This window comes from Tympanuchus pallidicinctus, unplaced genomic scaffold (genome assembly GCF_026119805.1).
Source record: "Tympanuchus pallidicinctus isolate F22 unplaced genomic scaffold, pur_lepc_1.0 scaffold20, whole genome shotgun sequence".
NCBI lineage: Eukaryota > Metazoa > Chordata > Aves > Galliformes > Phasianidae > Tympanuchus > Tympanuchus pallidicinctus.
The window spans coordinates 3,014,434-3,038,245 of NW_026294722.1; the positions used below are offsets into that span (position 1 = coordinate 3,014,434).

General features: G+C 42.8%; 3 protein-coding genes across 4 annotated transcripts; 2 read left to right on the plus strand and 1 right to left on the minus strand.

Moving 5' to 3' along the window:
• NELFCD (negative elongation factor complex member C/D) lies at positions 1–9,505 on the plus strand. The gene is made up of 15 exons (XM_052684329.1): positions 1–138; positions 424–539; positions 656–765; positions 1,326–1,435; positions 1,736–1,843; positions 2,833–2,985; positions 4,298–4,428; positions 4,864–5,029; positions 5,676–5,810; positions 6,177–6,316; positions 6,940–7,054; positions 7,321–7,416; positions 7,644–7,784; positions 8,111–8,240; positions 8,608–9,505. The coding sequence occupies exons 1-15, from the start codon at positions 73–75 to the stop codon at positions 8,640–8,642; spliced, it is 1,752 nt and encodes a 583-aa protein (XP_052540289.1). The 5' UTR covers positions 1–72; the 3' UTR covers positions 8,643–9,505.
• A 1,531-nt stretch (positions 9,506–11,036) lies between these two features.
• CTSZ (cathepsin Z) lies at positions 11,037–16,491 on the minus strand. Its single transcript, XM_052684330.1, is given in 8 exon segments — positions 11,037–11,942; positions 12,467–12,629; positions 12,943–13,093; positions 13,677–13,856; positions 15,187–15,350; positions 15,762–16,111; positions 16,113–16,359; positions 16,361–16,491. Coding segments are annotated over 8 exon segments (1,485 nt in total). The 5' UTR covers positions 16,477–16,491; the 3' UTR covers positions 11,037–11,828.
• Positions 16,198–22,446, plus strand: TUBB1 (tubulin beta 1 class VI). Of its 2 annotated transcripts, none has more exons than XM_052684332.1 (4): positions 16,198–16,436; positions 20,716–20,824; positions 21,002–21,112; positions 21,235–22,446. In XM_052684332.1, the coding sequence occupies exons 3-4, from the start codon at positions 21,052–21,054 to the stop codon at positions 22,296–22,298; spliced, it is 1,125 nt and encodes a 374-aa protein (XP_052540292.1). In that variant the 5' UTR covers positions 16,198–16,436; positions 20,716–20,824; positions 21,002–21,051; the 3' UTR covers positions 22,299–22,446. The 2 variants fall into 2 exon arrangements, with proteins under 2 accessions (XP_052540292.1, XP_052540291.1); XM_052684331.1 differs by lacking the exon at positions 16,198–16,436 and adding an exon at positions 18,922–19,095.
• The last annotated feature ends 1,366 nt before the right edge of the window (positions 22,447–23,812 follow it).

The following is a 23,812-nucleotide window of genomic DNA, read 5'->3' on the forward strand; positions in this document are numbered from 1 at the left end:
CCGCGTCGCTCCGCCCAGGGGCGGGCCGCGGCCTGGTTCCGGCTGTGGCCGCGGTTCTTTGGCCGTGGAGCCATGGAGGATGCGGATTACTTCGAGGGCGGCGCGGCGGAGTGGGGCAACGAAGCGGACGGAGGAGCGGTGAGCGCTGAGGGCGCGGGGCGGCCCGGCGGCGGGCATGAGGCGGCTGGGCGGGCGGAGCCTCGGTGCGGAGCCTCGGTGCGGGCAGGGGGGCTCGGAGGGGCGTCGAAAGGAAGGGAACGGCAGCGAGGTGGGCTGGGTTGGTGCCTGCTGTGTTACGGCGTGTCTCTGGGGAACGGGTCGTGTGCTGCGGTGCTGCGTGTGAGCAAAAACGGCCTGCCTATGGAAATAGAGGGGGGGCACCAGAAGTAGTGGAGGTGGCTGACGTGTTGTGTTTGCAACCAGCAAGATGATGAGGATGGGGAGGGAGAAGATGATGCTGAAGTCCAGCAGGAGTGCCTGAAGAAGTTTTCAACCCCTGACTACATCATGGAGCCGTCGATATTTAACACACTGAAAAGGTGAGCGCAGCTCCCTGTGCCGTGCTGCTGTTTTATGTGGAAATGTGAGAGGTGTCCTTTTTTTTTCCTCCTTTAAACGTAATTTTCTAGCAGCTCTTCTCTGATCTTGCCATCAGGTATTTCCAAGCAGGAGGTTCTCCAGAGAATGTTATCCAACTTCTGTCTGAAAACTACACGGCAGTGGCACAGACGGTGAACCTGCTGGCAGAGTGGCTCATTCAGACAGGTGCAGTGGGTGATGCTCTGTAACTTGGGTCTGTAGGCTGGCTTGCACCAAAAGAATGTGAATTGGTGGTAAATCCGAGACTGGATCGTATTACATTTGTCCTGTACACCACTAAATTCTTCATTACGTGAAAAATATCTTCAGGATGAGTATTACCATTCCTTCCTATCCTCGTGTAACTTCTCAGTGCTGCACCATCCTGGTAATTCCTTTTGCGTTTAGGATATTTTTGTGTAACACCCAGTAATGATTGTGTGATTACTGGCGTTGCTGTTATCCTGATTGCTGAAGGAAGCATAGAAGATGGGTGGTGTAACCTGCTTGTGTTCCTCAGTGCAGACTGCATTTAGGAAAAATGAATGACAATTTGTGAATCTGGACGTGTGTAACTGTGTGGCTTGATAATAGAGCTGATGGCTCTTTTCCCATCTTTTGCCTAACGATAAATTACTACTAAATTGTTGAGTGCTTCCTGTTCCCATAACAGAATGTTATTGGAAAATGTAAGAGGCTTGATCAGATTGCATCGACTAAGTTTTTTCTTTCCCCCTTCTGTACAGGTGTTGAGCCAGTGCAAGTTCAGGAGACCGTAGAAAACCACTTGAAGAGCTTACTGATCAAGCACTTTGACCCTCGGAAAGCAGATTCCATCTTTACAGAGGAAGGAGAGGTATGGATGAAAGCTGTGTTGTCATCATACATGAGTATCCACTTGTGCCTGGGCAGAAGTCTTTGTGTGGGTGGTGGGTAAAGGTGTCTCCCAAGCTCTTTAGTTAAGAAATAACCACGTTTGGAAAACCATCAGTATTTCAATGGACTCCTGAGAGGTTTTGATAATTTAGGAAAGTTATATGGATATGGTAAAGTCCTTTATAGCAACTCATTGGATTCTTAAAAGTAAAATGCTTACTTCAACGATCTTCACAGGTTGAAATTCTTATAATTGTTTCTGTTGCTTTAATCTTTTCAGACTCCAGCTTGGCTTGAGCAAATGATAGCACATACAACATGGAGAGATCTCTTCTACAAGTTGGCAGAAGCCCATCCAGACTGTTTAATGCTTAATTTTACTGTGAAGGTAATTCACTGAAGTGCAATATGTAAGAATATCCTTAACAGGTTTATTGTTCTGGCATCAAATGTGGGCTGTAGTGTTACCTGTAACTCATCTGCGTTCCTGTTGATGCTGCTTATTAAAATGTGGAAGAAATTGCCCTACAAGTTGTGAATGTCATTTTCCAATTTGATGTTCTGCTTTTGGAGGTTTTTTTGCTCTGCCTGGGGTTTGGAAATTCTGCATCACCTGTTTTCTAAGCAACGTTTTTATATTTACTGGGTTGTAAATTTGCTTTCAGATAAACCTTTGTTCTGATTTAACAGTGAAACTTTAGTATGCTGCTTAAGAGAAAAACAGCAAGGCTGTCTGTTTCCCTTACTTATTTTCCTTGCTTTTGTGCCATAACAACAGATTTATTTTGTATGTACTGGGAAGTACTTGTAGGGAAAAAACCCTGCAAACCTCTCCTGGACTTTTGCAGATGGCATATATGTGTGTGCATAAAGCCCTGTTACTGGTAATTGTATTTATTACATATGTACAGATCTGTATTTATGAGTACAAAATACACCAGTTCTGATCTTGCCTTATGGATGTTGTTGGCTCACACAGAGTAAAAGCACGAAATCTCATGTCAGAAGATGGTCTCTCCTTATAGGAAGGTATTATACCTTATGGAAGGTATAATTCCTGTATAATATACCTTATGGAAGATATAATTCGTGCAGTTTCCTATGCAAACCACAAATATCTATCAATTTGTGCTTTAATGGAACACTTCAGCTTCTTATGTCTCTGAGATAGGGAAAGGAAATATTAGAATGTATCTATTTCAGAACAAAGCAAGATGGTTTACTTTCCTTTTGTGTGGTCTAAGTCATGAACATGAAGTGAATAAATGTATGCAGGTGAAAATCTCATATTCTGTGTGTTCTAGACTTGCTGGGATATCTGAAATACTAAGTAATACATGTCTGCTGTGACTTTTTATTGCTGTTGTTTTGTTACAGCTTATATCTGACGCTGGTTATCAAGGAGAAATAACCAGTGTTTCAACAGCCTGTCAGCAACTGGAGGTGTTTTCCAGAGTTCTGCGTACATCTCTGGCAACAATTTTAGATGGAGGGGAAGAAAACCTTGAAAAAAACCTCCCAGAGTTCGCTGTGAGTCCTTTATTCCTTTTTATGTTTCAAAAAGTAGTTTTTGTTCCTTTCCAGTTAGGATGTACAGATCATTGTGGGATTGCAGGATACCTTGGCATCTTATGAAGTCATGCAGAATCTTACAAAGAAGAGTTATATATGAATTCAAAAATAAAAATTGGTTTGTTCTGTTGCCAGGAACGTTTTGGGCAAGGTGTGTGGCGTTTCCTATGTTTATCAAATAGATTGTTTAAAGTCTGTAGGTCACTCTGAAAGCAACTCCTCTTATTTATTTCCATGGGAACTACCACAGATACAAAAAGCACAACGACACAATTTGTTAGTGCAAATTCTCAGCCACAAAACACCAATTTTCAGTGCAGCTACCACCTTTAGCTGTGCGTTTTTGCCAGCAGTGACCCAGAGCTGCATGCTGCGCTCCTACAAAGCTGCACCAGCAGAGGTGGTCACTGTCAGCACTGCTGAAAGGCACCACCCACCACATCACTGTGCTCACAGCCCCTGTGTGGTCTCCATAAACATTCAGCAAGCATTGATGAACGCCAGTAGTTGCAGGTTTTCCCACACCAAGAGTTCATTGGCACACCTTTGCTCCTTACGCACTCCCATGTCAGATGCTGTTCTGTCAGTCTGCCCCTGTGCTGCCATCCATCACACAGCAGCAGCATATTTCAGGACATTGGTGGGAAGGTTCAACCTCACTGCCATGGCACCAACATCTGCCCCTGAGGTGGTGGGCCGACATCATACAGCCACAGAATCATAGGGGTTGGAAGGGACCTCCAGAGATGATGGAGTCCAGCCTCCCTGCCAAAGCAGGTTCCCTACACCAGGTCACACAGGGGGCATTACTTTTGGAACAGCCCTCATAAAAAGCAGTACTGTCTTCTTTTACATTAATGCAAGATCTCGAGGTCAGCCTAATCAGTTCCTTGGCTAATCAAAAGAATTGTTTTATTGTCCATGTCAGTGTGAAAGTTTCTAACTAAATTAACATAGCATGTGTTCTTTAATGTGAGATGGTGTGATGACTTAGATGGCTTTCTATTTGGCTTACTTTTTAAATAGTACTGAAGGTTAGCAGGCTAGAATTTCCTCTGACATCTAACAAATACAAGTTTTCAATGTAACCATGTCTTCTTGTATCAGTGCACAGCAGTAGACAGCTTTTCTGCACTTCCTTCTCGGCCATCGATTGCTTCCCCTTCTCCCTTTTCATTTGAGTGGATTTTGGTGAAAGCCTTGCTGTTAAGGCAGCAGAAGAGACATATTTCTTGTTGTCTGATAACGTTTTTGACGTGTGTGTTCACAGAAGATGGTGTGCCACGGAGAGCACACGTACCTTTTTGCTCAATCTATGATGTCCATATTGGCTCAAGAAGAGCAAGGAGGGTCTGCTGTCAGGCGGATCGCCCAGGAGGTTCAGCGATATGCTCATGAGAAGTAAGTGCCTGTTGCCTCCATGAGTCGAATACGAGTCACCACGATTTGTAGAACTGCTTCTTTTAGTCATTCACACTTACCTTAGGCCAGCAAAAGGGGAATTCTTAGCTTTTTATTCACACTGTGGTAGAGTGAAATCACTTGGAATAGAGCACTTTTTTTCTGTAGACTTAAAATCCATAGAATGAGAGACGTTTCACATCAAGTACTGGGAGACCTGAAGTGGAGTCATCAGCTCTTGGTGTCCTATTAAAAATAATCATTTTTGTTATTTGATGCACGTTTTAGAATCAAACATGGGAAATACAGGCCCGTTTCTGTAATCAGCCACGGTAAAGGATGCGTTGCATCAGATGTGCCCTGTTGTTGAAGCTACAGCCAAGATGTCTAAATGAAAAAAATCAGCTGCTTTGTATGTTTGTGTTGCTCACCTAGAGGCCACGATGCCAGTCAGATCACTTTAGCACTGGGTACTGCAGCCTCCTACCCTCGTGCCTGCCAGGCTCTCGGTGCAATGCTGTCCAAAGGAGCTCTGAATCCAGCAGATATTACTGTCTTGTTCAAAATGTTTACCAGCATGGACCCACCTCCAGTAGAACTGGTCAGTAGCTGTCTCTTCATAACATCTGTAAACTTCTTCTATTACAGTAGGACTCAAAATTCTGAGGTCTTGTGCTAAATGTATCAGCACAGAACAGAAGTTACACTCTGGCTCATCCCTCTACCATTTTAAGTGATGTCAAAATGTGGGATTACTATTTATACTGTATTTTGCATTGGCTCCTTGCATGGTTGTTTTTGTTTTGTTTTTATTTTTAATTATTTCAAGTTGTCTTTTTACATAGAATAAATTAATTTTTGAAACTTCCTAATAGGTTGGAGATAAGGAATTAAATTCCTTCCTTAGAACAAACAAACAACAAAATCAGCTTTGCAGTTAGTTATGAGCAGTCCTAAATGGCGTGTGTCAGGTTTCTTGCTGCCTTGTTCTCACATGAGTTCTGGTAATAAATGATGGTGTTTGGATACTTGAATAATAGTGTGCTTTCTGCACTGTTTGTAACCTTCTGCTCTTTTGTTTGCTTGTTTTGAGTGTGGTTGTCAAAACTTCAGATCTCTTCAGAAAACCATCTGACTTCCTCTTGAGGAGGAATTTTTTTATGTCTCATTCTCTGGAAGGCGTATCAGATAAAAAATGTACTTTTTTCATAATTCTCTGACTCTGATGAACTGTTCATTTTCTTCAGATCCGAGTGCCTGCCTTTCTGGACCTCTTCATGCAGTCACTGTTTAAGCCAGGTGCTAAGATCAACCAGGACCACAAGCATAAATACATTCACATACTGGCATATGCAGCCAGTGTAGTGGAGATGTGGAAAAAGGTAAAGTTCAGTCCTGGTCACAATGTGTTCTTTTCACCCTGCAGTCTAACTGTGCTGAATAAATGCATGGTCATTAACTTGGTCACTTTAAAATGGCTTGGTTTGTTTATTTTAATGAGAAATGTTTCAGGATTCATATGCAAGTTTTTAGAAGAAAAATTATCAGTGACCTAGGCATTAAATAAATCAAATATCCTTTTATTTCAGCTCAATGATACTTTTTTCTTCTAAAGCTTGCTTATGAATCTAACTTTTGAGAAATACAAAGTAATCGTAGGGTTATGGCAAGCTACACTTCCTTTGCTTAAATAACCAGAAACTCCCTGTATGTTTGTGGGCTTTGTATTCAAACTTTGCATTTTTCAGAACAAGAGAGTGAGCATAAACAAGGATGAGCTGAAATCAACTTCAAAAGCCATTGAAACTGTTCACAATCTGTGTTGCAATGAGAACAAAGGAGCATCAGAATTGGTTGCAGAGCTGAGCACCCTTTATCAGTGCATCAGGTGAGCAGAGAAACCAGTCCTAACTTCTCTTTGTTGGAAGGAAAGTACCATTTTATGACTAATGCTACAGGGAAGTGCCTTTGTGGGCAGCTCTGTGAGAGCATCCTTACTTCAGAACAAGTGAGATGTGGTCTGAAAGCAGCTTTCAAGATTAGCCATTGGACTTCTTGAAATCCTCCCTTCATGAAGACATAAATTCTGGCTGACTGACAAATTGCCCCTCTTGCATTGCAGAGCATGTTTGGCTCTGCCACGGGATTGTTTTGTCTTCCCAATGAAGCCTTCTTAGCAATAGATACGTCTTCTGAAATAGCAGATATTGAACAAACTGGAACAAACTTTGAGTGTATGTTAATTATGTTGACTGCTTTTAGCATTTTGTGCTGAGTAGGAAGTATCTTATAGAAAGAATTTTTCTCCAGCCATTTTTTTTTTTCCTTCTGTTTTGATGGGACTCATCTTGATGTGATGACAACTTTTCAATCAAAGCTTTTCAAATGTTATTAGTTCTGGCCTGAGGTAGACTATGACATTCTAGCAATCATTAGAATGTACTGGAACATCTTCCAGCGGTGGCTGGTTGTTTGGATGGTCCTTTTCTAAAGTGATCTCTTCCTCTGCAGGTTTCCAGTGGTGGCAATGGGTGTATTAAAGTGGGTGGATTGGACAGTGTCAGAGCCCCGGTACTTCCAGCTGCAGACTGATCACACTCCTGTTCATCTGGCATTATTGGATGAGGTACAAATGTACAAATAAGTCCTGTTGAGAGCAAAAGCAATTTTAATCCTTGTAACTAGAATTATATCCAATTCACAGTCAGTAAACATACAAAGATGGATCTGTTTCTCTTCAGATATTTGGATTTGTCAGCTCTGTGTAGTGGAATAATTTTTTATAAAAGAATTTACCTCTGACAGTGAATATGAATGCAAACTTTTCTACCAGGCCCAGCATGTTGGTTTTTAAAGTGAAGTTTAAAGATGAATTTCTCATCTTGTTTGCAGATCAGTACGTGCCATCAGCTGCTTCATCCACAGGTTTTACAGCTTCTTGTCAAACTCTTTGAAACAGAACATTCACAGCTTGACGTAATGGAGCAGGTGATTCTCAGAGGATTCCTTTTTTATGTTCCTTCATATTATATATGCTTGCTTAGAATAAAGTTGTTATCACAGCAGCTTTAAGAGTTTAATTAAGGAACATGATCACGGTTAGCAAGCATCACAGTAGATATTGAATCCATGAAAAAAGCAATGAAAATAGTCCTGTTTTGAGAGTCCTGACCTGTTGGTTTTCTTCCCACCTCCAACCCTTCCCTCCTTATCAGCTGGAACTGAAGAAGACTCTCTTGGATAGAATGGTGCACTTACTTAGTCGAGGATACGTCCTGCCTGTGGTCAGCTATATCCGCAAATGCCTGGAGAAGTTAGACACAGATATCTCTCTCATCAGATACTTTGTTACAGAGGTCAGCAGCAAAAACTGTTAACATACAGATATAAGCTTTAATATTTGATCTATGTGTCTGGATGGTAAGTGAGCTTGCCTCAAGTTCAGAAATTCTCATTGGTATGAAAGCAGATTCTGAGCAATACATGTCTACTGAATTTTGATTTCTGAAGGTATTAAAGTAATGGGTAGAGTACCACAAGAATATGTAGTTGGTAACTTGCGTGGAGGAAGAAAGGTCTCAAAAGTGCAACTACTTGAGTGCCTATGAGAAGACTGTGAATTAAATACTGCCTCTACCACTTGTCTACCTGCAAGAATGATCCTGTTCTGTCTGCATTTCAGGTGCTGGATGTGATTGCTCCTCCTTATACCTCAGATTTCGTACAGCTTTTTCTTCCAATCTTGGAGAATGAAAGTATTGCAGGTACTATTAAAACAGAAGGTGAACATGATCCTGTCACTGAGTTTATAGGTAAGTCATGCTTCTTTGTGTATTTGTTACAATTTGTAAACGACTCTTAGGAGGAGGATTGCTAAAATAGGAATGCCTACCAGATATTTTAAGATTATTTTGTTTTTATGGACCTATGTTTAGCAATTTTCCTTTAATTAGGAATCTGAGTAGTAGTGAGGAGCTTAAAGACAAATGCTGTTTCTGAAGAGGTGCTACTGTCTTAGAGAAAGTAAAGGAAGGAAGTGGTCTTTCATAGTACACCCATTTCCTGGACTAAAGTGATCTGGTTCTTAAAATCTAATTAATAACATAATAGAGAAATCCACATGCAAGCAAATAAATCAGAGTAATGTACTGAACACTTTATTCCATTTCTTCTTTTAAGCTCACTGCAAATCTAACTTTATCGTGATGAACTAAGCAGTGGAAAAGTCAAGAATGCAGAGCACGTGGTCGCTGCTCTGACACATTCTCCACCAGTGAGGTTCTGTAACTGGGCAACCCAGCAACAAAAAAAAAAAGGAAGAAAGGGCTGAAGGGCATTTGATTTGCATGGTGACCTTAAGCCTTCTGTCAGCGGATTGTTAATGCAATTGGGAAGATGAAACAATACTGAAGGATTCTCTAATGTTAAATAGCATAAATCTGAATATTCTGAAGAGGGCAGCAGAAGGCAGACTTGTCTCAAAGAATGTTCTTTTCAGCTACTTGCAGAACTTGTCTCTGACTCTGTGTAACATATATGAAAACCTGAAGAACGGGGCAGGTAGTTCCACTAAAAACATTTTTCAGATAGTTCTCTGATGATTAAATCTTGAATGCTGTCAGCTTTCATCTTGTGAGCCTAAAAAAGGAAAAAATCTGTGTACTTAGTTCTGTGCTGCAGAGAATCCATAACGCCTCTCCCTCACCTTTGTGTTATATTAGAATTCTAAATATGCTACACACATACTGCAATGAAAAAAACCCACATTTTAGGTAATACAGATGGAGTTGGAGCAATCAGGGTTAGTTTTGTATTAACACATGAATCTGATGTGAGAGTGGTATCCTTCAGAATCTATTTTTTGTTAAATAGATGCACTAAATGTTACTGGTAAGTTTCATTACCACATCAGAATTCTGTTGCTGTCTGAAAAATAAGCGTGCAAAAATGTTACTGTGATGTGACTTGGTTTTTTTTTAATACTTATCTCTACTCTGTTCTGGTTGATGCTGAACAGTGGGGGATTAGCCCAAGATTTTAATGTCTCTTTAAATAAAGGTCTGTTCTTTTCCAGAGACTTCTAACAGTGTATCAGTCCATTCTTTGTTTCTGTTCATCATCCTGGATTTCTCCTGTAGATGTAAAGTATTTAAAATGGGCAAATGGGCACAAACAAGCCTGGATGTGCCTTACAAGCACATCTGCTTCCTGAGAAACCTGTTTTCTAAAAGACAAAGGTGAAAGTTTTAGGTCCAACTGTTTTATAAATTAAAAAAACCAAATCGCTTTGCTCTTTTCTGCTGTCAGCGATTTATGAATGGAAACTCCAGGCTGCCATGACAGCTTGAGACAGAAGCTGGGTGCACAGATTCTTCACTCCTTTCTACAAGGAGTGCATCTTTCCTTTCTTCAGCTCTTCCCTTGCATTGCTGGCAGGTTTTCTAGGCACAGCTTCAAACCTTCCTTTCTGTGCCTATCTTTGGGTAGATATCTAAGCGCTTAAACTTCCATGAGATCTTCTCTTTCATACTATTTGTGTAGAATCATCATACATATTTGGTTCTTGACTTCCTCTTAGTTGAATTAACAGCTGCAGAAACAACTTGCCCTACAAAACTTCATTTTAGACTGTAGCCCTGCCTCATGTATCATCTTAGCGATAATCAGCAGCAGTTTGTTCCTGCCTCCATTGCAAATTGGCCAGCTGTTCAAACAAATCATACTTCTTCACGTTTCTCAGCGTTCAAGCTTATTATCCCTTCCTCTAAACACTTGAATTCTGCATTCACCTAAGTGATACTTGATTAGTTAATACTTAACAGTGCTATTGCCAGTACTGCTACACTCCCTTATTCTGCTGAATGAGACTTAACTTACACTAGGCATTGCAGTTTGGCAGAATTAGTCCTTAGTGGCACTGTGAAGTCACTTTCCTAAGGTAAAGCAAAGAGGCACATGGAACTAACCAGTACAATGTCTATTCCAGTTCTTTAATGCCTGCTGGAATGTGGCCTAACTAGTCTAAAACACGTTCTTAGATATCAGAGAGAATCAGAACAGCACAACAATCTTAATTTCACCCTTGACTCCAGTAGCCTTACTCATTTGTGGGTCTTCACCACTCTGCCAGCCCTAACTTACCTTCTGATGATGAACAAACTGCTCTTGCTTTGACAGATAAAGCCAAGGTAAGTTGCAGAAATTGCCCACCGAGAGACAACAGATAACAGAAACTGCTCTGCTTCTTGTCTACACCGGTGAGGTTTGAGTGAGGCATAATTCACAGGTTAGTTTGATTTGCAGTTGTTTTTGGAGATTGATTACTAAGTTGTATTGTACACCATCGGAATGTTTCTTTGTTCCCTGCTATCCCTCAACAGTTTCCTCCTAAGTTGTAGCTCAGGCTCCAGTGTGTGTAATGGAACTTCACTTGAGGTTATTTAATAAAAAAACCATCATAGTTGCTACATACTGTGGCATGGAGCAGCCCTCCTACAAGTTCAGTTACAGCAGTGCTACCTCAGCTAACGACGCTGCCATGTGAGACTTCTTGTCAGGTACAGCAATAAACAAGTATTAATAAACTCTTAAAATTGCATGCAATCACGTAAGATAATGTTGTCAGTTTATTAAATACAATTGACAATGGCAGTTAGTGACACTTGCTATAGCACTGATTGCCACTTAGTAATTGACTCAGCTTTAGGGAAGAGAATTTTGCAGCCTTTCCTCATATTGGTGAGCAGGAGGAAAGCTCTGGCTTGTAGCAATTTATACTTTGCCTTTCTAGAAGCAAAATATCAAAGCTAGTCATAAATTAAAGCAAGGAATTGGAACAAATGAAAGATTTAAATCCTGCTATCGGTTTGGTTGGATAAAAACAATAAGACTTACAGCAACATTTTTTTCACTAGTAGACTAAGGAGGATTTAGTTTTCGAGCGTATCATGTCCAGAGTTAAAAGTTTGTTTTTAAATCTGCATAAAGTATTAAGCAAATATCATACAATTATTTGTTACTTCAGTATAAGCTCTAGATCCAAATACTGTGTGTACTTTTTCTGTCTTAGTACACTATGCAATTTGTCTTTATAAAAAAGTATATATATATATATACACACACAAAGATTTGGAAGACAGTCTGATTTAAAGTACTGTGCAACAAGGCAGACAACCGTTTTCATAGGTAAATTACTTCTTTAATTTTTAAATTCCAAATTATTTTCTGAAGGCAGCTTTTATTTGTTTTACTTTGAAGATTCAGTGTTGCATTATCTGGGCTAGTTTTGCACAACAGCATGATAGAGCTGCCCTGTGAAAGTTTTAGGCTTTTCTTTAAACAGAACAAGGTTGTGCTGGGAAGATTCCAAAGTTACTAAAAAAAAGGTGTACAGTGTAGAGTCAAGGAAGGATAACATCTCCATACGCGCAGTCCTCTTCAACAGCAAGGTTGTACTCTGCTCCTCTTCCACCTTTATATGCACTTGTCACAATTCTGAGCCACCCTCTTTCACCCTGCAGAGAATTAATTTGCGTCAGTATAAGCAGAGACGTTGTGACTTTGAAAACATAATTATGCTGTTGAATCTGTTCTGTTTTCTAAATGGGAATGATCTAGAAGTGAATCTTGGAATTCAGTGCAGAAGCATTGCAGTAGGGTCACAGGACAATCCTGTTTGAAGGGGCAATTTGCCATGGTGAATTTACATCCCCTTTAGATAAATATCCTGCATCCAAGACTTGATTTTTGCCTACTACCAACCTATTTGCAGCTGCCTGTACAGAAGGCGTGTGCCCAACAAAGGGCAGCATTTGAGATCAAGTAGACGTTAGCTAAGTGGTTTTAGCCAAGTATCTCAGTCCTCAGCTTAGGCAGTTCCCATTTTTAATTAACTGAAAATCTAGTTCAGAGAAAGTTTTATTTTCCCTAGCTGCAAACTCCCCTTGCAAGTAGAAAAACTACCTCTCTGCAAGTGGAGAAAACTCCACTGTTCCTCTAAAGTAATTCTGTAAGCATCTTTCTTCCCATGCTTCCTTACCCAGGGTTCACCCCATGAGTTACGAACAATCCAGTATTCTGTTCCATTTTCTACACCCCAGCCAGCCACAGATACAATGTGATTCACTGTGGGTGAGGGGTTGTACTCGGTATAGAGTCCTCCAGTGTAAGCATCCAGCTTCTCAGTAGCCATTATACCACAGCTGTAATGAAACAGAGCAAGCAGCTTTATACACAGGAATCAGGTTGGAGGCCTGGCTAAAAAGCAAAAAAGAAAAAACCCACAAAAAACACCACCCTTTTTTTTTTTTTTTTTTGCATTTTGACTTCAGAGCTCAGTTTATCTACAAACAAGCTGAAGTGTGCATTAGTGCAGAGCTGCTAACATCTGCTGGAGCACAGAAATTCACTTCAGGCATTAGACTGAGTTCCAGATATTTCAATCCAAACATTACTAGTACATAAACGTTTTCCTTTTTTCTACCTTTTGGTTTTAATATGTGTGTATTTATTTACCTAATTGGTCCATTAGCATAGATTTCTGCCATCATTTTTTCCCTTCCGCTGACAGCACCATAGTCAGCAACTTTCCAGAGGGTGTAGTTCTTAATCACGTGGCATTCTCCAAAAGTGACACAGGTTCCACACTGGTTAAACTTCTTGCACTCTGCAAAGTGAAAGAAATTATCACCACAAGAGAATGCTTTTCTTCAAGTGAATTAATGATACCATGCTATTTTTTTTTTTTTTCTTTTACACTTAATTTGAGGAAGATCCTGTAAGGAATAATTACTGATACATATCTCTAATGAACTAATTGTTTTTCTGGAAATTATACTTGGAGCTTCTATCATCATTAGTTACTGTTCTTTTCAGAATAGGCACAAATGCTGGATGATGCAGCGTGCTTCTCTACAAAAACAAAAATCATTCCAGTAATACTAGAACAAACATTTCATTTCTTCTTTTTTTAGGTTGAGGAGATACTCCTGAGTATTTTGGTACATTAGAGATTGTGTATCGCAGACTTAAGAGATCAAATTTAGACAGTTTAGGTGGTTTAGCTTGTTTGGACACGATTCGCGTTATGCTGTCTAGCTAGAGTGGAAGACACACAGAAACCTGTTCTGTTAGTCAGGCAGCAGGTACTACACTGAAAGGCAGGAACGAGTAAATGCAAAACCCAGGAAGCGATCAAGATCTTCTGCATTTGGACAGAAACCCTACTGCAAAGCAAACAGGCATCATACTTTGGTTCTTAGCTTGGTAGTTGTTACAGGTCTCGTCTGGAATCCCATGGTCATGGGCATACATCCAAACACCCGTGTGGTCTCCACCTTCACAGGATCCTGCATTAGCACAGTCAATCACATTCTGCACTGAGAGATAGGCAGAAGGCCATGCACCTTTCCTCTTTATGTTGATTCGATCTGCAATATAAAAAAATAAAAGTATAAGTAGCAGTAAGTAGTTGTTACTGGAGCACTTGGGCTGTTAAACACTGCATCTAATGTTAAAACTGCCTCCTTCAGTGAACCTGTAACTACTTGTAAGCAACAGTTTTTGTGGTTGGAAAAGCCTCTATTGCAGAAAGGCACATAGCACGAGGCAGGCTGAGTGGCTGTGGGTTTTCATTACAAGCCTTTTCCATTAAAAGCTCAGCAACAAGATGCAGATAATAAGATCTGTTCAAACCCTTGAAGTGCCCTTGAGCTCTTAATTCAAATCAAAATACAAATCATGAAACCAGCTGCTAGTCATAAGCCCATGCAGCACAGCTGTCTGGCTCCAGGAACAGCAGTCACAAGCTTGAAGCAGTTAAAAAACTTTCAGAGAAGTATACCCACACTGCTGCAAAAACATCTCACCATCTGCTCTCGGATGGGTATTGCCATCCTGCTGCCTTATTTTTTCTGAAACAGCTGCTTACCTGACAGAAAGGCTTCCTAATCGATATTTACAAGGTGCTTCTCACAGGGCATTAACAATCTTAACTGACACAACCGTTCTTCTAACCCTATTAGACATGTGACATTCAGCTACACTTTCACAGAGCTTTGTCTGTATGCTGTGGTAGTCAGTTCATTTGAATTAACAGGGCCCTTCCCATAAGTGGAAACTTTCATTTCCTCATGTCTCAGCACAGCAGGGCCTTTTGCTGCCTTAGCAGGGGGTGCAGCAGGCTGAGCTACCAACAAAGGGATGGGGACACACAGACTGCTTTTGTATTTGCTTCTACCCTCATTGCCCCTCCAAGAAGAATAATAGAATGGGTTGGGTTGGCAGGGACTTTAAAGCCCCAACCCCTGCCATGGGGAGGCTGCTCTCACCAGATCAGCCTGGCCCTGGGAGCCTGCAGGGATGGGGCACCCACAGCTCTGGGCAGCACTGTCACAGCCTCGCCGCTCCGAGTGAAAATTCTTCCCCTAACATCTAACCTGAATCTCCCCTCTTCTAGTTTAAAACCATTCCCCTTGTCCTATTGCTGTCAGGCCACATAAAAAGTCAGTCTCCCTCCTGTTTATAAGCGTCCTTCAACAGAATGCTGAATTCCTGCTCTAGATAGCAGCTTGGCAGGTACTACAGATACAATCCTTCTGCAAACAGCTTTTTAACCACCTCAGTACTCCCCCCTCACGTGATCTTTGGCTGCTCTTGTATCAGCTGTTTTCTAAGCTTAAACCGAACACCCTTTGCTCAGCAAAGAGCTACAGATCACCGAGGGCAAGAGGCTGGTGGTGAGAACACAGCTCTCAGTACCTGCCAGTGCACTGGTGCTGCCGTGGGCCCAGCAGGACCCGCAGTACTGAGGGATGTGCTGGTTGCGGGTGGTGCTGGCGTAGTTGACGCCATTGACGTTCCTCCAGTCCCAGCTCTGCGGGAGCTTGGCGATGTCCAGGTACTCGTGAGGCCGGGGGTAGGTTCTGTATGGAGACAAAGAAGAGCTCTGGTTGCCTGCATCTTCAGGCAAACTAGGGGAATTTTCATGGAAATTAAAGGAATTTAAAGACAAAAGGAAAAAATAATAAATCAAACAAAAAACCACAACACGGGAGTTTCCAGCATTTCGTAACGCCCGGCCCGGGGCGCGGGTCACGTGACGGCGGAGCGGTGCCGACCTTTTCCCTCAGCCCCGTGACAGCCGCAGATCGGGCAGCGGATCCCGGAGCCGCGGGTTCGGGGCTGCCCGGAGCCGCTTCCCGACCGCGCCCGGACGATGTCCGCCTCGCCAAGCTGCCGGGCGCCACGGCTGCGGCAAGACGGCGGCAAGGGGACCGGGGCAGCTCGGACAACCCGCAGCCGGGCGGCGGCCCGCGAGAGACGAGAGAACTCACCTCAGCCCCGGCGCCCTGCGCGGGGCCGGCTTGTAGCAGTGCTGCCCTTCCTTGACGTACAGACCGGCCCGGCAGGGGTAGAGGCAGCCGCAGAGCAGCAGCAGGAGGGCCGCGAGGCGCCGCGCCGGACCGGCCATGCCGAGCGCCGCAGCACCTCCCTGCCCCGTGCGGCCGCAGCGCCGGCGTTGAAGGGCGGGGCGGAGACCCCAGCGATGGGCTGGGACCGGGCGGGGCGGCTCCGCTCGGCTCTGCGGGCGCGGCCCCGCGGGAAGCGCTTGGAGCGCTTGTGGAGGTGCGAGGGGGTTGTGAGCAGCGCGGCGGGTTGTGAGGCTGCGGCGCTGCGCCGGGCCGGGGCAAAGAGTTCCCTCCGGGCTGCCGGGGCAGGCGGCCAGACCACCCGCTCCGCTTTGTAAGCAGGTTTAGCAGCCCGCAGGCAGCTCCTCCCCGGCTCTCAGCGCGTTTTGTAAGAGGCGCGAGGACGGTGCCTTTAATGGTCAGAGAAACGGAGGCGCTGAGGAGGAAGGGAAAAAAGCCAACAGCGCGGCGAGAGCTGAGCGGGGCTGCGGCAGGACGGGCCGGGTCTCTGAAAGGCAGGTGTGGCTGCTTGCCCCTCGGCAGCGCAGAGCGGGTCTGAAAGAGCCATTGAAAGGACGGGCTGGCTGGGATAGGGATGAGGTGAGTTACAGCGCTGAGGATGTTGTTCGTGGCTCTTCATTTCAAATTTAAAATATATTCTCCGCTACTGTGGAAAAACTGGTTCCTTCTAAGCAAAACTACGTTAGAAAAAAACGTCCCTGAATGCCACCCTGCATATGTATATTTGTTGCTAATGTGTGCTGGAATGGTGAAAAGTGAAAAAATAAGGAAAAAAAAAAAAAAAAAAGAACAAATAAACAATCAAACAACCCAGTAACCACAAATGCAGGTTGCTTGTGGTCCTTCCTTACACCCATCACCAGACTTTGGTATCTCAGGCCCACTCTGATGGTGGTGGAAGCAGCGGTCAGGCTGATAACAGGAGCTGGGGGACAGGCTGGTAACAGCTGGGCTCTGTGCCAGGCTGCCCCTAATCTCTGCTGTGCCAAAAGTTGCTCAGAGCCAACCCTTCCCCACGTCTCCTCTCTCCCTTGTGACACATGCTGCTAATCTGCAGCAGCAAATGTCTGTCCCTTGGGAAGTGTACTTGAGAAGCTAACAGGCTCAAGGTTTCTCAGCAATGAAGCGTGACAGAGCTGCAAACAAAACCTAGAGAGAAACGTGCTTTTCGTACAGGTTTGGTACGAAGGGAGATGTGAGGCCACATAGAAGCGCTCTTATAGAGGGCCAGAAAAGAGGCACAAAAGCACTTCTACAAAGCACTGGGATTCCTTGTGTCACATGCAATAGTAATAAAGGCTGCATTAGGAATTGCTTCAGAGGAGGCATATGACTCCCAGGAGGTATTTTTAGCAAGAGACAAAAACAATGTTTCGTGATTGTATATTGCATATTTCCTTCACTTCCCTTTTTTTTTCTTTTTTTTTTTCTTTTTTTTTTTTTCTTCTTTTTTTCCCCCTGCTTGTGAAATGCCCTGAAATGCCCTCAGTGAGTGCTGCTGAAATTATGTTGCCAAACATAATTTTGTCCATATTTTGGACAAAAAATTGGGGTCTTTGGCTTCTCCATAAATGTTAGTTATTGTAAATTAACACATTGGATATGTTAAGTAACACTTATTTGCTGTTAGTTGCTGTCTGACACCTTGTGTCCTTGCAGCCCCCAATCAGAACCCAGCAGAAGGGCTGTGGGGGGTCAGGCTCCATGTTGGAAAAAGGCTTCTGCACCAAAGGGTGGTGGGCACAGCCTTGACCTGTTGGAGTTCTTTACTTATAGATCATTATTTACTTTACGTGTTACTTTATTATGGATTTTGCTTTTAATGACAGTTTATAGCTTGGCAGGGAGTGACAGAGCGTTTCCTAGCTCCTTTCTGTGATGCGGCTGCGTTGCTAAACTTTGTCTTGGAAGTAGTTATCTGCTCCTGCATTGGCTGGTGGGAAAGTGGAAGTCATCTGTGGTGGGGAAGTCTGGAATAAGCTGATTTTTCTCTTGTAACAAAATGAAAGCTCATAGATTCCTTATCATTAGTAACCCATAATGTGGTAAAAGTTACTTTCAAAAAGCCAAGTCCTTGCAGTGCCATCTTTTCATGCAAAATAACCAAAAGTGCTTTCCTAATTATAGTTCTTTCTCCTATCCTTAAAAATAACACTAGCAAAGCAGTGTCAGTCATCTGACGTAAACAAAGTACTCTGTTTCCAGAAGACAGTCCATCCTGGGCTTCTGTTGCTCAATGATATTGGCCCTGTTTATCAGCAGTCACGTTTCTCTCAGGCTTGCATTATTTCCTGAAGTGCAGTGAAGCATTTCACGCTATGGGCGTTATAGCAAATTGCACCAGAACTGGGATTTCACTCCAGCATTTTCCTGGAGAATTCCAATGCTACGCCTCAGATACAAGAAAATAAGAAAAATAATATAAGAAATATTGTCTTTCTTAGTGGTGGGAGAGAGGAGTGGGGACAGAGAAGGCGTCTGTGCAAGTTGGTCACTGGTTGACCCAGTTCTCAGATTGGCTGAAAATTATGGATTCCTATTAAATGTTTGAGCAGCACACAGGGAATTGGGAGTGCACTGTTATGTTCAGGTCTTACAAAGTATTTTTTCTTGCTGGTGTCACTCTTCTTCATGCAATTGTACACTGCAAATGATGCTTAATAGTGAACTGCAAGTTTGCCGGGCAGTGTGCTAATGTTGTCATTATAGGGAATTAATGCTCAGAAGCTGTTATTGTCTTTATTATGGATGTTGCAGTGTGTGACTTTCATTACGAGTACAGTTTATGTGGTAGAAGCAGAGGTACTTAGTGCTGTTCATTTTTGCTTGTACTCTTCCTACATGAATATGTATTTCTACATAAGCACCAATGCGGTGCACACAGTCTGGAGTCACACTGCTGCACAAAGAACTGGAATTAAGTGTTGTGTCTATGTGACAATTGTCTCTTCCAAGCGGCGAGTAGATGCTTTGCCTCCTTGTGAAACATCTGATGAGCCACTTGTGAGAAGTCAGCTACTCCCCTTGCTGGCAGAGTGACAGTCCCAGCAGTATAAAAGGGCCCTGAGGGGCAGACTGTGCTGGGTGTAGCTGATACAGCAGCAGAACGAGGGCTTCTCCTAGGGACTGCAGTTGGAAAAGCTGTGCCAGGTTGCAGCTACCAACACTTAAGCTACACAAAATGCGTGAGATCGTGCACCTTCAGATTGGCCAGTGTGGAAACCAAATTGGAGCTAAGGTATGGTCTTTCAATATTACTTATTAGGAATAAGTGCTATCATTGCTACCGAGTCAAACATCGTTAACAGATGGGGATTTTGAAGGAGGGTCAATTGCTTTGTTGACTCGGGGATAGGATGAAGAAAATGTTAGCCATGAAAGTGAGTATATTGATGAGAACACAGTAAGATGGACCTGCTCTTCATGCAAAGGTTGAAACTCAAAGAGTGAAGCATCTGCAATGACTGTATTACAGTGTTTGTAAGTGCTCCAGAGTGTGCTGGGATTGTGTTCCCAGGGGCATTAATCCAGTCTACAAATTACCAGGACAAGTGAAGGAGCCAGTGACTTCAGGACTGCAAATTTGCCATGGCAGTACTTTAGTTCAGGTGCACAGCACCAACTGCCACATAATGATCATTGGTATGGGATTGTGTTATTCTGCAGAACACCCTGTGCTATCAGTGAACAATTAGGCTTTCCTAAGCTAAGGACTCCTGCCTACTAGCCTCCTATGAGAGACAGCTGTGTCGTTTGGAGTCCATTTTTGTAGGTTAAACAGTGGTTTAGAGAGGTCAGTTGCTGCTAACTTTATGTACCAGGAGGAAAAAAAACCCAAATGTTACTTTTTGCTGTGTGATGTCCTAAATGTTCTTTTTTGTTCATTAGTAGGAAGTAGTACCAAAAAATAAAAGTAAAAACTAGTGACTGGGGGTGTCTTTGAAGAAGCATGGTAGTTGAAGTGCTGTTCCCTTGTGTTCTTCCTCCATTTCTCGCTCTTGCAAATGTCACCTTGGTTTCTCTTACTGACACGTGAAGCTGTGGATGGCCAGGAAATGTAATGCTAGACACAGTTTAAGTGCAACCATTCTGAAGGTTGAAAGGTGAATCATGTTTCTATTGTATTTGCCCTGGGAACCACTTAAGTCTAACAGGACCTATATAGTAGCACACATACATAAACATACCACGCACATGTTGGCAGTGTTGTGTTTGTACAGTTAAAATGAGACTGGATGTTAAACCAAAAGATCTTTAAAGTTAGAATAGCTGGGTCATTATAGTAGCTGGGTGGGTCTACATTGCCACTATGGCAGCTCCAAGATAAGAGCCCCAGCACAGGACAGCCATATGAATGTCAAGATAAAACATACTTGCTGAGACAGCTTTGCCATGCCGCAGCCCCACTTGTCCATGACAGACACCCCTCCCTGCCCCAACACTGGGTTTTTGTTACATTCATACCAAATACTGGTGCTATTTAAACTATTTCTGTGTTGCTTAAACTTACAATAGTTTATCGCTAAGGAATGAATTGAGGTCTCCACCTTAAAAGTGCACAGGCAATAATCCAACCAGCATAAATGGGCTACTAAGCATTTCTCCTGAACTTATTAGGTGCAGGGGGATGATGAGGATCCCTGCTGTGATGGGTACTATTGCATTTCATTCATTTTTTGCACTCAGATTGTTCTTCCACCCTCTTCAGCCTAATTAACAAATGGCAAAGCCTTCCTTGCTTCAGGCACAGTTCCCTCCTTGTGTGCAGCCACCGGCACAAGAGCAGCAGAGCTCATGCTGTACACATCGCACTGAAAAAATGAATTAATTATGACTTTGAACCTCTTTCTTTTTCCAGTTCTGGGAGGTGATAAGTGATGAACATGGAATTGATATTGCTGGAAACTACCGTGGGAATGCATCGCTGCAGCTTGAGCGAATTAACGTGTACTTCAATGAGGCTTATTGTAAGTGCACAGCACGCAGGGCGTCAGCAATTTGCAGGGCCAACAGGAAGGTTAAAAGAATTAATAGAATTAAAGAAATCCCCTCCCCAAGACCTGTAGGTGGCTTGAATTTTTTTGAATAGATTATAAGTCTGTCTCTTATTTCTAACAGTAGTTGTTCATTTCCTTTTGTCCTAGCCCATAAATATGTGCCCCGTTCTATCTTGGTGGACCTGGAGCCTGGTACAATGGACAGTGTACGATCTAGCAAAATTGGCCCACTATTTCGACCTGACAATTTTATTCATGGTATGTACAGCTTGTTGTTAGCAAACCAACCAAGGCTAATGGTCCAAACTTGCCTTTACCTCTCCTAAAAAAAAACCCTACTCTTGTTAATGTGGTTGTTCTTTCTGTAATTCTGCTTACAGGTAATTCAGGTGCTGGAAACAACTGGGCTAAGGGCCATTACACAGAAGGAGCTGAACTGATTGAAAATGTCATGGATGTGGTCAGGAACGAGTGTGAGAGCTGTGACTGCCTGCAGGGATTCCAGCTCATCCATTCTCTTGGGGGTGGTACGGGCTCAGGTATGGGCACGCTCCTCATCAACAAAATCAGAGAAGAGTATCCCGACAGAATTATGAACACTTTCAGCGTTGTTCCTTCACCCAAAGTATCTGACACAGTTGTAGAGCCCTATAATGCCATCCTCTCCATCCATCAACTAATAGAGAATACAGATGAAACCTTTTGCATCGACAACGAAGCACTATATGATATATGTTTTAGAACTTTAAAGCTCACCAATCCCACCTACGGTGACCTCAATCACTTGGTGTCCCTAACAATGAGCGGTGTTACAACCTCACTCCGTTTTCCTGGTCAGCTGAATGCAGATCTGAGGAAGCTGGCTGTTAACATGGTGCCCTTTCCTCGCCTGCATTTCTTTATGCCAGGCTTTGCTCCTCTAACAGCACGAGGTAGCCAGCAGTACAGAGCCCTCTCAGTGCCAGAGCTTACTCAACAGATGTTTGATGCACGCAACATGATGGCAGCCTGCGACCCCCGTCGTGGGCGCTATTTGACTGTGGCATGCATCTTCAGGGGCCGAATGTCTACCAGAGAAGTGGATGAACAGTTACTGTCTGTCCAGACCAAGAACAGCTCCCACTTTGTGGAGTGGATCCCTAATAATGTCAAAGTGGCTGTGTGTGACATACCACCGCGAGGACTGAAGATGGCAGCTACCTTTATTGGCAATAACACGGCCATTCAGGAGCTCTTCATCAGGGTTTCTGAGCAGTTTTCAGCTATGTTCAGAAGAAAAGCGTTTCTCCATTGGTACACTGGAGAAGGCATGGATGAGATGGAGTTTTCTGAAGCAGAGGGAAACACCAATGACCTTGTTTCTGAGTACCAGCAGTACCAAGATGCCACTGCAGATGTTGAGGAATACGAAGAAGTGGAAGCTAGCCCAGAAAAGGAAACATAAAAACAATGGCAGTATAAAACATTCTCCAAGTAAGCCTGTTGTCATTCACTAAAGGAAAAGCACCAGCCATAAGCCACGTAACAAAAATAACACCTTCCTTAAGATTATTTTCCTCTCCAAAGTTACAATACAGTGCTTTTGAAATTAACAGCAGGTATGCTCTATTTTCCTGTCTACACTAAATCACTCCCAGAAATGATCCACTATGAAGACAGGTTCCCTCCTAACAGTCTTGTAAATGTATTCCCTTCTGGAATATTATTGCTAGATATACAGTATACAGCCTGTGTGTGTGTATTAGGATCACAAGCAATTGCAAAAGATGTTATAAACTTGTCAGATTTACTTATTTTCAGGTAACCACAGTCCATGTTCTGCTTGTGAACTTGCTGCTGTGTTGGGAACACACACGTGTAGGGCCTATAAAGGCAGCATGCCATCATGCACTCTAGAGATGGATCTAGAGCTGCAGACAATTTCAGCCTTTAGCAGCAGAATGAAGGGGAAAAACAAATGACTAAATATTCACTTTTTTTAAATTTTGTTAAGAGGATATATTTTAATAGTTCTGTCACATTGCTGGTTTGCATTACTGCAGAGCTTGTACTCATTTTGTGGCTTATTTCAATTTCAAACTATAGCTTCAGTTACACTAGCATACCAAGTTGTAAACAGTTTAACAGTTTTGGTGTGGTGTTTTGGTTTTTTGTTTCCCTCCTATGTAGTAACTATTGTAAATTTTCTTCCTATCACTCAGTACAGCAACAGATGGAATGGTTTGCAGCTAAATAAGAGAAGTAAGTTCAATGTCAATCACTAAATAAGAAAAATACCTTGAGGAAGAAAAATATGCCTTTCACAGCCATCTACTTAACACTGCATTTATAACATTCCTTGAAATAAAAATATACAGCATTCTGTAAAATACTTTAACACTTGAAAAATTTAGTAGGCAAAAATCATGGTTTATAATGACTAACATGCACTTAAAAATTCTTACTGGAAAAAAAAAAAACAAAACACCTTGTTTTACTGTTCTCTCAGAAGAGATTTTGTTGTACTCTGAAGAAAGCCATGCCTCATGTTTCAGTCTTTTGTATTATAGTCAGCAGTAGAAGCATCTCAGTAAACACAAATCTGAAGCCAGTCATGGAAGTACGTCATATTCCTTCCTATGCACAGGGACAATGTTATACTTGCTGTTGAGATACACAGCAGCAGAAACATCTCCATCTTCACTTGGTTAGGGGAAATGACTGTGTTCCCCTCCATTCCTGCTGCTTCCTAGTGAATCCATGCCTGCTCCCTCACAGGGAAAATGACCAAGTGCTAACAGGGACAGTAATACAGTCCAGAGCCTTCTGCACTTCCCACCCCATACAGGGAGCCACCTCCAAATCCTGATTCATTGATCGTGGTTCAGTCTTGGAGATGGATCACATGCACCTCCATGGAGAAGTATTCCACTTTGTTTTGTCTTTAATTTAAGTGGCATCAAAATGTCTCTGGCTGAA